At 46.1% G+C, this 14,256-nt stretch overlaps 1 protein-coding gene across 3 annotated transcripts in view; it reads left to right on the top strand.

The window, feature by feature from the left end:
• The window catches only part of PARN (poly(A)-specific ribonuclease), a 106,346-nt gene extending 97,121 nt beyond the window's left edge, over window positions 1-9,225 (top strand). For 2 of the 3 annotated variants that reach the window (XM_080908127.1, XM_080908126.1), the window contains exons 23-24: window positions 6,034-6,224; window positions 8,272-9,225. In XM_080908127.1, coding sequence (XP_080764253.1) covers window positions 6,034-6,224; window positions 8,272-8,324 — 244 coding nt within the window. In that variant the 3' untranslated portion in view covers window positions 8,325-9,225. Of the gene's footprint in view, window positions 1-6,033; window positions 6,225-8,271 lie in introns of those variants that run through there. The other variant, XM_080908128.1, reaches the window with a different exon arrangement.
• Window positions 9,226-14,256: the final 5,031 nt, after the last annotated feature.

Below are 14,256 nucleotides of genomic sequence, written 5' to 3'. Positions count from 1 at the left end.
TGACATGTGCTTGGCCTTATTCTTTTATTTTGATAATTGTGTTGCTAAAATAAATTATGAAATATGTAAATCTAAGATTTCAACTTGCTGGATATAGAAATCTTAAACATTTCTCTGGCAGCCCTGTCGGTAGTTTATACTTAGCAACAGTTCTGCCTGTTCACCACAGCCAACAGAAGCTGCCGGGTGTTTGGGTTTATCAGGGGCCCAGCACTAGGCTTGCTGTTTGTCTCAGATCCGAGATGGGACCCTTGGTCCATTCAGGAATCTGTGAAGCAGCGCACGGAATGCATAATTGTAATCCCAGTATTTGGGAGGCAGAGGCAGAAAGATTGCTGCAAGTTCTGTGACATCCTGGGCTACACAGTGGATATCAGGCCAGCCAGGGCTACATAGCAAAATCCTGTCTCAGACAAACCCTTGAAGCAGGGCTTTCAGCTGCAGCACCGTCTGAACACGTGCCAGCATTTGCCACCACACCCTCCACGTGTGCACCTCTTTTCAAATGCAAAACCCATGCTAGCAAATGGATGCTTGTTGTTCAAGCATTTAAGTTGTCCTATATATCAGAAGTTTTCAGAATGAGATATGTACACAGGACAGTGTGGGTGACCTTTGAGCTGTGTGCCCTGCACAACCCTGAGTTAACCCTAGCTGATGGTGGGCTGCCCACCTGGAGCCACTGGCTGTATGCTGACCTCACTGCCCAGCCATCAGGACTGTCCTATCCTTGCTGACTGTACTTACCTGCATTCTCTTTTCTCATCCCCTTGCTGCTTTTCATTTCATACATAAACAGGGAAGAGTTTATTTGGCTATGGTTCTAGTGGTAGGGAAGCATGGCAGTAGGATCTGGATGCTGAGAGCATACATCTTAAACTGCAAAAAGAGAAAGGGGGAGGGAGGGGGGGTAAAAAGGGGGGAGAGGGGGAGAGAGAAAAAATATATATGAGGGTGTACTGAAGGGCTAGAGAGATGGCTCAGTAGCTAAGAACACTGGGACCCAGGTTTACTTCCCAATAGTCATATGTCATCTCACACCTGTAATTCCAGTTCAGAGGACCCAGTGCCCTTGTCTGGCTTCTGCAGGCACCAGGAATGCATATGATACACAGGCATACATGTAGGCAAATTACTCGTGTAAAAACCAAACGAAAACAAAACAGATTGCTGCAAAGACTGAATATGAAAACCAAATAGCATGTGCTCTGTGCTCTGTGCTGAGAAAGGAAGACAGCCATGTTGTTGGGACTGACCCTGATCTAAATGTTGAGACAATCACCTAAATCTTCAAAAAGCAGCAATTTTGATTAGTCTTGCTTTGGCCCAGTGTTTCCTCAGGGTGTCCCCTTTCCCCCTTTATAGAATGGTAATGTATATTTTGTGTATGTTGGAAGTAGGTAATTAACTTTTTGATTTTACAGGGGATTACACTTACGAGGTTGCCTTGAGTCTCAGAAGAGCTTTGATAAGATGGTGTTGAGACTGAGAGACTACAGGGGCTTTTGAAGTTATTCTAAATACATTTGTATCATCATATGGCCATGAGTCAGTGGGGAATAGAATGTGCTATCAGAATGAGACTGACCCCACAGTTGCAGATGTTTAAATGCTTGGTCCCCAGTGGGTAGTGCTATTTGGAAAGGATCAAGAGGTATGGCTTGGCTGGAGAAAGCAAGTTACTGGGTTGGGCATTGAGATTTAAAATTCCAGCTGTTCTCAGTATACTCTCTCTTCTTTTTTTAAATATTATTCATTATCTTGATGATAATGAATTAGACCTCTGAACCTGTAAGACAGCCACAATTAAATGTTGTCCTTATAAGAGTTGCCTTGTTCATGGCGTCTGATCCCAATAGTAAACCCCTAAATAAGACACATTCTTTCTATTAAAATATTTTCATTGTTATTTTTATTTGCTGTATGTATGTGATGTTTATGCATGTGCCTCTGCTTGTGCAGAGGTCTGACGATAACTCTCTGGAGGCCGTTCTCTTCTGTTGGAGTTCTGGGACTTACTCAGGTTGTCATCTTGTGTAGCAAGTACCGTTACCGACTGAGCCGTCTCACCAGCTGAAAAGGAACTCGATTTTGAGTGGGACAGTTCAGAGTCTTCCTTCACTCCATGCTTGTCCTGCCTCCGTGGGAGCCTTACCGTCTGCAGCGCTGCTTGTGTGTATGTGGTACATTGTCAGGTTGATCCTTTGTTGCGCTTTTATCTTTTCCATCCATTTTCTCTTTCCACTTAGCCTTTTAAAATGTTGCATGGTTTTGTCACTAGAAACAAGGAGCTGTGCTTTTCTGTCTGAGCATGAATTGCATCTTTGTGTTGACAGACAGGCTCTGGAAGCTGTGATGTCATTGGTAAGCCGTCGGGATGTCCAGCCTGAAAGAGCTGCAGTGAGGCTAGTGCAGGGCATAGAGTGTTGCTCACGCCAAACCCTAAGCTGTATGTTTGGGGAAAAACTTCTCAAAACACACTTAGATTTGTGCCGTGCCTCCAGAGAGTCGTTTAGACTGCTTGTGTGTTCCTTGTTCTGACCTTGATCACCTTGACTGTTTTAAAGTAGCACAGGTCACCAGCTCTGTAGAGTCACTCTAAATCTGTCAGACAGTATTGTAAGTGACACTTGGAAAAACTATCTGTATGGCTCCCACCGTGACTACTATTGATGGTCACCTTAGGCTCCCGAATGAGGTGGTGTCGGCTCTGCACCGTGAAGTGCCGTTTTCCCAGTTTCACTCTGCTCTGAGAGGTTCTCAGGGACTGTCTGCAGGCTCAACCAAATGGCTGTTAGAATTCCCAGGGAAGACAGTTGTGTCTGTGCATGTTAATGTGCACTTTCATTTCTTACTACTCTTGCCGAAGGTACAGTGTAATAACTACTTAGAGCATTTCGTCACATTAGTTGTCATAAATAATCTAGACATGATTTAAAGGATGTAGGATTGTACGTGTCAGTTATATGGAATAGGGCCACATTTTCCATGAGGGGTTTAGCATCCTTTGTGTTCAGCGTTGCTCGGGGTCTTAGGGCCACCCTCTGAGCAGTTACATCCTCCTGTCTCTCTAATTCTTTGCATAATGTCTGGCTGTGGATCTCTGTATTTGTTCCTATCTGCTGCAGAAGGAAACATCTCCAATAAGTTTCCTTATTGTGCTGGGCAAGGCATCTCTGAGAACAGCAGAGTGTCGTTAGGAGTCATTTATTGCTGTTCGTTTAGTAAAACAGCAGTGTTTGGTTTCACCCTAAATCTCTGGCATATCTAGTTTCAGGTTCTTGGTTACTCAAGCAGTGTCACGTGTAGGTTCCATTTTGTGGAGTGGGTCTTAATTCAGATCAGCCATTGGTTGGCTGTAAGTACCTTGTAAATACCATTGCACTAGCATTTCTTGCAGATAGCACACCATTAGAGATCAAAGGGTTTGTGGTTGGTGAGTGTTTATGTCCCTCCTTTGGTAGCCTACAGCGCACCTTCCTGTATCAGAGACACCCTACTGCCATAGGGGTGAAGGCTGTATTATATGTAAGCACAGCTTGCCTTCTCCATGTCTAATGAGTTGTATAGGTGTTGTCTTCAGCAATGGGGCCTTGCTGTCAGTTTGTGGGGAACAACTTACTTACTGTCTTGGCAACAGCTTGGTTGTTTTGGGGTTTCTGTGAGACCCTCTGACCAACAACTCAATTAGCTATAACTCATTCCCGGTACTGGAAGCTTCATTTGGGATGACAGATGTCCAGCTGAGGTACCATCCAGCTTATTACTTGGTCACCTTCATATATGCATGTGTTTCAGGAAGCTTCCACTATATTGTGTTTCTATATTATCCCTCAAATGGTCCTTAATTTTGGCTGTCTCTCTCCATATTCCTTTTCATATTTCCTTCTTCTCTCTTCTCCCATCCCAGCCACCCATCCCTTCATCCATATGTATTTATTTCCTGTTTCTAATAAGATCTGTCTGTTCCCTCTCGTCCAATGGTTCTCACTCTTCCTCCTGCTGTGATGCTGTAACACAGTCCCTCATGTTGTGATGACCCCAAACCATAAAATTATTTTCATTGCTACTTCATAACTGTAATTTTGCTACTATTAAGAATCACAATGTAAATATCTAATATGCAGTATATCTGATATGTGACCCTCTTGGGTTCATGACCCACAGGTTGAGAACTGCTGCTCTAGTCCCTTACTCTATACCTACCCTCTGAGGTTCTATAGAGTATAGCTTGGTTATCATCGCTCTTACAGTTAACATCCACATGTAAGCCAATACATACCATATTTGTCTGGGATACCTCACTCAGGGTGGTTAGTTCTATCCATTTGCCTGAAAAACTCATGTCATTTGTTAATGGCTAAGTAAAACTCCATTGTGTAGATTACTACATTTTCATTACCCATTCTTCTGCTGATGGACATTGAAGCTGTTTCCAGCCTGTGGCATCATGAATAGAGGAGCAATGACCATATTGAGCAAGTGTCCTTGTGGTAGAATAAAGTATCCTTTTAGTATATGCCTGTGGGTGGAATTAAAGGAGGGCAGGCACAAGGCCTGTCATTGGAGGAGAAGGAAGGGTATGTGGGAACAAAGTTTTAGAAAGGAGAGAGGAGAGGCCGGGGGTAAGATGGAGGGTGACCTTCTCTGTGTCTCTGCATAGCTACAGGTTGTTAAGAATATTTTGTAAGGGATGGATTTGTACAGGATGATTTGTCTTGTCTAGATGGGAAAATTATATCATTTGGCTCTGAGTTTATGGTGTGAACATTTTGTAGAATGTAAAATTTATTGAGAAAATCTGAGATAAAACTAAATTACAAGTTTCTGGAGTTTTGAATTTGTCAGGCTGGTTGGAGTGTGGGCAGAGTTCGCCGGTGGCCCTCTGCTGGGAGAGAGACACCAGAGGGGAGAGGCCACTGGTGAGATGAATAAAATGTTAGTTCTGTGTGATGATAATGACTGAGCCTCTGAACCTGTAGGCCAGTCCCAGTTAAATGTTGTCCCTATAAGAGATGCCTAGGTCATGGTGTCTGTTCACTGCAGTAAAACCCTAAGACACTACCTTCTTGCATTTTTGTTACTGGAAACCACTTCATAGACATTCCTGGTTCTTCCTTTATTTTCAGTCTTTTCTTGACACGCCCTGCACATTGTTTAGACGTTATGTTTTATAGTGTTTCCACAGCTTCCTATATTTGAACATTTAGTTGCTTTGTTGTATTTGCTTGCAGATTATGCAGTAATGAATGACACACAGGTTTTGCATTGGTGGAGGTGTATCTTCTGAATTCCCAGAAGCAGGACCCTTGGCTTGAGTCATGCACATTTGTCTCCCTGACAGAATGCTACAAAATAGAAACAAAACAAACCCTCTGTGCAGCAGAGGTGAGGCAGGAGGCCAGTGCTGGAGTGGCTCTTCACATAGGTAGACTGTCTCAAGTGGCTGTCCAGTGCAAGATGGGAGGACCATGGTGGGGTGAAATTGGCCAGCCATAGTTTTGACTCGGGCATCTGTCGGTAGCTAGTAGGAATGAGGTCAGCTCCCTTCTCCCTGCTCCCCTGCTTGAAGGCTTGGCTTAAGTGGAGTGCTCTGAGTTGGGGTTTTGTCTTTGTTTTTAATGCCTCTCATCATTTAGAAGGAAATCCTATTGACAAGACCCATTTCTAGGGGACAGGGTGTGTTAGCCACATGGACTGCTCTTCATTCAGTTTGATTTCAAGAAAAATCAGGCCTATAATCTGGTTATTCAATATGCTAATCCTATGCATACTTAAAAGCCGCTCACCATTTTGGAAGAGAAGTCATTCACACCAGTGTATGTTCTAGAACTGTAGCTGTGCAACAGCAGCCGGGTTGCCCATCTCTCCATCCTGCTCTGCCTCCATCGGCGGCCCTGAAGGTGCTGTTGCTCTCCTGTGGACCCAGCCTCTGACCAGTTTGCCCACCACTGAGTTGTTGACAGGATTCCTGATCGCTGAGGTGTCTTCCTGCTTCCAGGACCACTCATGCTGTTCCCTTGCTCACCGCAGCTTCACCGCAGCTGGCGCGGCTGGAAAGAGAACTCTGAGTCCTGACCCACGGGACGCCAGCATGGAGGACAGAGAATCAGAGATCTCCGACTCAGAGCTTGAACAGACAGATTCTAGTGCAGACCCTGTCCCAGAGGGAAGGAAAAAGGCCAAGAAGTTAAAAAGGATGAAGAGGGGGCTTTCCTTGGCAGGTTGGTATTAACTCTGATCACAGACTACTTCAGGCCTCAGGAGGCTCATAGTTTGGGAGCAAAATGATAGCAGGGCTTCACTTGAAGGCAGCCCCCATGTGGTACCCATGGGGCCTGATATATTGAGGAATAGTGTGAGAAAAGCCCTTTAATTGCTGAGATGGATTACTTGGCTAAAAAGCTTAAGGAAATAAGGGTTGATTTGGGCTCATGGTTTCCAAGGGGTTTCAGCATGATGGCAGCTCCTGGCTGGCTGGCTAAGCACGAGGCACCCAGCAGATAGGAAATGGAAGAGCTGACCCAGACCAGAACCAGGGTGGGTTTAACCCTCAAAGACCTAATTCCAGCAGCCAGAGTCTATCTTAAAGGCCCCACAGACTTCTAAGTAGCACCACAAGCTGAGGGCTGAGTATTCAGACATGAGCCTTTAAGACACAGGAGTGATGCATTTTCATTTGAGATGCTAGAAGCCCTAGTTCTATGGAAAGCTAGAGTGTTGTCGAAATTTAACACAGGAGTTGCTTCTGTGTAAATCTGAACACGTCCTAAACACTGAGGTTACCTGAAATAATTACATAATACCTGGATAGCATGGCAGAGAGACCTCCACAGGTGCCACATAAAATGGTGCCAATGCTTACCTGACCCTTTTGCCATCCTAGATACCCTGGGAGACAAATATCAAGTGGGTTCAAATGAAACAAAGTATCTAAGTAGTAGTTGGGTTCCTGACCTGCTGTGTCAGGAGCACTTTGGATTTTGACAGGCATTATAAATGTGCAACGAGGCTGCTGCTGTCCAGTGGCCTTTGGGCAGTCTGAGCCCAGAGCTCATGTGCATAGGATGACCCAGCTCCAAAGCCCCTGAACTTCTCTGCTTTGCACTGAAGATTTGTCAAACTGCTCAGGACTTGGAAGCTTCCTGCAGCCGTTCTAAATCAGAAACAAGGCACATGATGAAGCCACTCAGCACCAGTGATCGATCAGCTCCATGGAGCTCACTTACCATATGTGATGTGCTCCCAGCTCAGCAAGTGTGGTTGTTCCCAGTTTGTTTTCAAGAGGCCAGTGGGGCTGCACTAAACCCTGTCCCACAGAAGGGAGGGAGGGAGAAGCAGATGACTGAGTCTCCCTTTGTATGCATCATGACAGGGGAGGTTGTTGAACTCCCTCCCTCCCTCTCCCCTCCTGCCCTCTTAACTCCCCTCCCATGCCCTGAATAAACTCTATTCTATACTAATAAATAAATAAATAAATAAATAAATAAATAAATAAATAAGAAGTTTTATTTAAATGGGCTTGAATAATGGCTCAGTAGTTAAGTGTGCCCGTTGCTCTACCTGAAATCAGTTCCCAGCACCCATGTCCAACAGCTCACAGCCACCCACAATCCAGCTGCAGGAATCTGACACTCTTATAACCTCCCCAGGAACACACTTTCTCTCTGTCCCCCTCCCTCTCTTCTTCCCTCCCTCCCTTCCTCCCCCCCCCCCCCACCACCACCACACACAAATACCACAAAGAAAGGAAACCCAGTGAAACCGTACTAACCTAACTAAGGGCTTACACCTGAAAACTACAGCAAAGCTCAGGGCTTAGAGCCAGCATGTAAAGCTCAGATGTGCTGTCTAAAGAGCAGAGGAGCCTTGTTTGCTGTTTGTCTGCGGGACAAGAAGTGACCAGAAGCAGGCTCTCTTCATTTGGCTACCTCTGCAGACACTGTCTGCTATGGGGCTGCTAGCTCAGGCTGGCCCAACAACATTCTGAGGATGGTCGTGGTGACAACAGTGGCTGCCTGGTGGGCTTTTGTGAAGTATGTGAATTAAATGCCAGCTTGGTAGCCAGCAGAGAACTTTGCATACACACAGCAGGAGAGGTGCATGGTGCTTATACCAACTGTGAGCAAGCCAGGCCGTCAGGGGTGTGCTGCCTTCCCAAGGTTCCTATGGCTTCCCCAAGTCCAGAGCCACCACCTGTGTACAGAAGCTGTGCTAGTCAACAGTGTTGCTCTGGTGACTGTCCTTTATCTGCTTGTCCTTTACCCACAGGAAGTGTCTCAGATAGCCCTGCTATGCTCTTTGAAGTCCCTGACACATGGTAAGGAACGCCCTGAGGTACTGCTGCGACAGCCCAGCCTACCTGCTTGGAAGCCGTACTGCAGACACTTAATCAGATGTGGCATGGGAGAGTTTTGGAACCAGCTTATTTCCTGCAAAAGCTACTTTTTACTTTTTTTGGCTGTATCTATCGTCCCTTTTAGTCTGAACTGAACTTTGGCACGTCATGGTTGAGGGCTGCTACAAGTGTGTGTGTTTGTTAACTAATTACTTCCTGCTCCTGGAAAACCTGCCTGCCCTGGTGAATGTTGGCAAGTCCACCCAGGGAGGAAGTCGGCTGTGAACCATGCCAGGAGAGCCAGCCTCCGGTGTTCTAGGCAGATTTCTGCTGAGCTTCTCTGAAGTGTGCCTGGCCATTCTCACTGCTGCCTAGAAACAGCACACAGGCTTGTCTTTTCAACGAGGATCTTCCTGCGCTAACTCAGGGTCGTCTCAATAGATGCCCAGGCTTTGAGAGCTTGTTACTTAACTTCAGATAGTTCACGGGTGTGGGGATGTGTGAGTGAGAAGCTGGCTCTTCTGTTCCTATGCACAATGCTACGTTCAAGGTGCAGCAGCTTCTCCTGTCTTTACTGTATGTCTTTGTGTATCTGCATCTGGGTACATGGTGTGTGTGTGTGTGTGTGTGTGTGTGTGTGTGTATCTGTCTGTGTGTGTGTCTGTCTGTGTGTGTGTGTCTGTGTGTGTGTGTCTGTGTGTCTGTCTGTGACAGTGGCAGGTCTGTGGCATGCATCAAGTCCTCATTCAGACAGGTTTCAGTGGCAGGTCACATGCTCCTGCAGGACACTCCAAGCAGACACTTCTGGACATGTAATGCTTTTGTATCATGAAAGTAAAAGTGAAAAATAATTTCAAAAAGATGAAATTAAAGATGATTTCCTAGAACCCCGCCTTTAACTTTTTCTTTGTTGTGATTGATGCACGTCCCCTCCATGTGTGAAACACTTTTCCTCACTCACAAAGCATCTAACCCTTTCCTTTCCCCAGGGTCTTGTGACAACAGACCTGGTAGAAAGAGGTGCCATTGGCTCCATCAGGTCTTCAGGTTAGAGATCGGCAAGAGCCCGAGGCTGCCATCGGCTTGGTTGTTAGTGTAGGAAACGGCCAGGGCTCTGCTTGCACTTGTTACATCTCAGTCTGACACCAACAGAAAAGGGAAACTGCAGACATAGCTCAGCGTGTGAGTGCTCACATCCCGTGGCCAACAGCTCCTTCTGCTTTTCATGGCACCAACACACATGTGCACATATGTATGCACAAATAAATCTTCTACAACTACACAGAAGGAAAAGGGAAACAGTGATCACTGAGCGGCATGTCTGTACATGCACATGGCTTGATGTATGTCCTCCTGTGGTTATGACAACCCCCGTCCTGTGTGAATGTAGGTGTCACATGACAGGGACACATTGTCTTTATCCGAGTGGTGAATAATACCTGAGTATATACCAAGATACACTCAGGAGTATATACATATATATGTATGTATGTATTACACACACACACACACACACACACATATAGTTTTCATTACGGGAAGACCTCCGTCCATACACAGAACCTGTCGTCGTCTAGAGAGCAGTTTGGTTGGGGGTGAGCTGTACTTTCATGCTCTGTCCCAGCCTCCTCTTTCATAAATAGTAAAACTGCCCCCACAGAGTAGTCATGAACATAAGTATAGCTAAAATACCAAGCGCTCACAGGTACACAAGAAATTGTTATGGGGTTAGGAGGTTGTGTTCCCCGCTCCTCACACCTGCCGGAATATTCACTATGCCATGTGGATACCTCCATAAAGCCTCGGGCCAGAGGCATCATGGGGGTGGGATTCCCTCAGACAGGTGTGAGAATGGAATCCTGTGACTTTCTGCACGTTGTCTTCCTTGGCCTGGCAGGCTGTAGTGGAATTAAATGTCCCAGCTTGCCCATATCTGTAGTTTGTTCTTGTTCACTGCTCCTACTAACATCTCAGGAAAACTAACAGCATGCTGTTTAGGAATCTCCATTTATCCACAGGGGATACATAGTTGCTTTCTTAGAATGTCTGTCTTATTTCCCTCTATTCACCAGTTGTAGTTTTTGATGAATTTCTCTGTTGTAAACATTCATGTACAGAAATTTGGGGGTCACCAGATGATAGAGGAGAAATTGGGATTCCCCTTTTAGGTTCTTAGTTTCATAGAAGAATTTAAGAGTGAATTCAAACAGGAGCTCAAGAACAGTTTTATTAGACTTTAAGAAAAAGCTCCCAGGGCCCGCTGTGGCTGCGGCTGGGTGTGGCAGCAGCCACCCAGGAGGAGGACGAGGGGAAGACACAAGTGTTTAAGCTGCATTGAGGTCTGCTGTGTAGCTAGCAAGCAGCATGTGGGGAAGGCCAGAGAAATTGAAGAGCTCCAAGGTGTCAGAGAAGCACTGGGTTCTGGCCAGCTTCTGATAGAGGCAGGGAAAGGGAAGGTTGGATCTTTTTACTTCAAGCCTTAGAGGTAACAGACAGACCCAGCCAGACTTTACTGTGGACGTAGGCATTCTGGGAGTGAAAAATCCATATCTCACTGAAAGAACATTGATTTTGCCTTTCATTAACATGGCCTGTGGTGAGCCCTTGGTCAGGTGATTGACTTGGGTCACTGGGAATGTTAGGCATCACCAGGCCAGAGATGCTGCTCTCTTCAACAGAAGAACCTTTTTGTCACCCGACACGTCACACCCTACCCTTACATACCCGTGTCTTAGCCAGTCAGTAGTTGTTTATATCTAGGGACCTGGGAGAATCATACTTTAAAAATACTCTTTAAGGAACCATTGAATCATTAGCCAGTACGACTGCCTGCTCAGCCAGCCCTGGTCCCACTCCCAGCCTCGGGCATGCAGGACTGTTGTTGGTTTATTTTTCCCCACCACAGATTAATCTCTTCTTGGATTTTATGAAACTGGATGAGAAAGTCTATACTCAAGATGGTGTAAGCTAGGGGTGGGGACGTAGCTGCGTGGCAGAGGGCTTGATTAACATGCTTGAGTTCTGAGTTCCATCTCCAGAGCTGAAAACCCAGGGAGGTGCGTCTTCTTTCTATCGGCATAATGTCTTTGGGCTTTATGTTGTACACGCAACATTTCCTTTATTACTCATCCTTCATTTAGGTGCTAGGCATGTGTCTTAAGTAGGGTTTTACTGCTGTGAACAGACACCATGACTGTGGCAACTCTCATGAAGAACATTTACTTGGGACTGGCTTCCAGTTTCAGAGGTTCAGTTCCTTATCATTATGACAGCATCCAGGCAGACTGGGTGCTGGAGGATCTGAGAGGTCTATATGTGGATCTGAAGGCAGCCAGGAGGCGACTGTCAACACTGGGCAGAGCTGGAGCTTATTTTATATAGGAGCCTGCTCCCAGAGTGACACACTTCCTCCACCCAGGCCACACCTCTTTAACAAGGCCACACCTCCTAATAGTGCCACTCTATGGACCAAGCATAAAAACACTTGAATCTATGGGGCCAAACCTATTCAAGCCACCACGGCATATATAACCCGGAGCCCAGGTGTCAGGCAGGCACCTCACCACTGAGCTGCCCTAGCTCCTCTTTTTCTTTACGAGCCTCTCTGTTCTAACAGTTAATCCGTCCCCATAAGCATGTACATTATTTCCCGTTGCAGACTTTTGTAAACAACATTTTTACAAATATTTTTGTTTAAGTCATTGAATATTCTTTTCAATGGGCAAAATCTTTAACTGGAGGAGTTAGTAGCAAGGGTCAGGCATGTCCCAGGCACGGCTCAGGTTAGGTGTGCATGTCTTCTAAGAAGCTGTCAGATTTGTTTGTTGCATATGTACATGTGTGCATGCATTTTGCCTAAGTGTGGGCATGCATTTGTTCAGGTGCATGTACACTCACGTGCAGGTAAGAGGGAGGTCAGAGATCAATGTCCTGTGTTTTCCTCATCTGGTCTCCAACTCATTCACTGAGGCAGGGTATCTTGTAGAACCCAGAACTCACCAGTTTGGTTAGTCTGTTTAGCCAACTTGCTCCAGCTTCTATGCCCAGCTCTTGGGTTCTGGGAATACAGGCTGGCCACCGCTTACATGCCAGCCAGCATTTGTGTGAATGCTAGAGATATGAGCGCATTCTAGTTGCTTGTGTGGCAAGCACATTGTCACCTGAGATATGTCCCCAATGCATCTCTGTCATCACAAACAGCCTGGGAAGTTCCAGGACTTCCTTTCTTTGCTAACATTTGCTGGACTTAGCCCTCTGGGTAGGTGTGCACTGTATACAGTGACCATGTCAGCATTTTCTCCAGTGCCCAAAGATACATACTCACAGTATCTTTCCTGTCAGAAGGTCTGCAGTTGTTGAACATCCCAATGTATGACTTGCAGATCCTCCTCTTTAAAAATGAGTGTGTGTGTGTGTGTGTGTGTGTGTGTGTGTGTGTGTTCATTTGCACGTTCATTCATGAGCTCCTCTGTCTATGTGGAGGTCAGAGATTGACTTCAAGATTCTTCCTCTATATCTTGCTTTTTGAGACAGGGTCTGTTATTTAGTCCAGAGCTCATGATTTGGGTTAAGATGGCCAGCCAGTGATCCCCGGGGATCTGCCCTGCCAGTGTTGGGATTACAGACAGACACACCACCACTCCTGGCTCTGGTCCTCACTCTTATTTTAATTTTCATGAATAGATTTTACTTTTTCCCCCTGTGTCCTAAGACACTCTAAAGTGATAAAATCTTCCTGGAAATGTGGATGCAGTCACGTTAAGTGCACCATTCACCTTGGAGTAACTTTAGTGTCTGGTGAGGCTGGAGTCCCGCTTTCTTCCACAGGGATGTCTTGTCATTCTAGCACTATCGCAAAGGCTTTGTTCAGTCTGGATGCTGAGTGTGCTCATAATGCTCAGTAGTGGGGTCTGGGTACCCTGGGCATGCCTTTCCCACCTGCACAGTGCCTTTGCGCTTACCTTGATCTTGAAGGGAATGAGGCTGTAACACTTGGCTACTCAGAGGCCAGGCTGAGCCATCTGTCCCAACCTGGGAATCACTGAAACTTTGGAACAATTTAATATCTGTGAATGACTTGGGTTTTCAATCTCATGACAGATTCCATGGGGGCTGGAGAGATGAGAGAGGTTAAGAGCGCTGACTGCTCTTCCAGATGACCCAGGTTTGGGTCCAGGGGATCTGATGCCCTCTTCTGGCCTCTGTAGGCAGTGTGTGAACATGGTGTGCAAACGTGCATTCGAGCAAAACACCAGTGAACATAAAATACAAAGCATACATTTTAATGTCATGATTTTGTTGGAGAAGGGGAATAAAACAGCAGAAAGCAGTTTCCCGTTTCTACTCGCTGGGAGTCACTAGGTGTCTGGGAGCAGGAGCTCAGCTTTTCGTCAGCTGCTGGGCTGTGTCTGTAGATTTGTTAGGGGTGCCATTGCACTGTGGAGAGGTAGGCGAAGAAAAGGTAGGGACACGGGAGAGGAGCAGAGACTGAGGAGAGATCAACATGGAGCCGGGGAAAGCAGACTTAGATCCTGCTGGCTGTAATCGGACATAGGTAGATATGAATATTTAAAGGCATTCTATAGGTCTTTATCTCATAACTAAAGGCAGTTTGTATCTTTGTCTATTGGATGTAATCGTATTGTGTGGAGGGTTTGTGAACTGAGAATCTATTACATAAACCCATGTGAAAAGTTACCGGGCTTTGAAGTGATGTTTGTGATGGGCGGTGGAGGAAAGAAGACTCCGGGGCAGTAATTCCACCCGGGACGGAGGCAGCAGGGTAGGCGGAGTGAACCGGCAGGGAAGGGAATCGTGTGGAGGGGGCGGCTAAAGGGCCGAGTGACAGAGTCCACATTCACAGCTCCATACTAAAAGTGGCGCCCACGGAGTGAGACCACGGGCCCCGATAAAGAGAT

Source organism: Micromys minutus (assembly GCF_963924665.1).
Source record: "Micromys minutus genome assembly, chromosome: 31".
Lineage (NCBI taxonomy): Eukaryota > Metazoa > Chordata > Mammalia > Rodentia > Muridae > Micromys > Micromys minutus.
The sequence above is the reverse complement of the archived record's forward strand: the minus strand, read 5'-3'. Positions and strand labels throughout refer to the sequence as shown.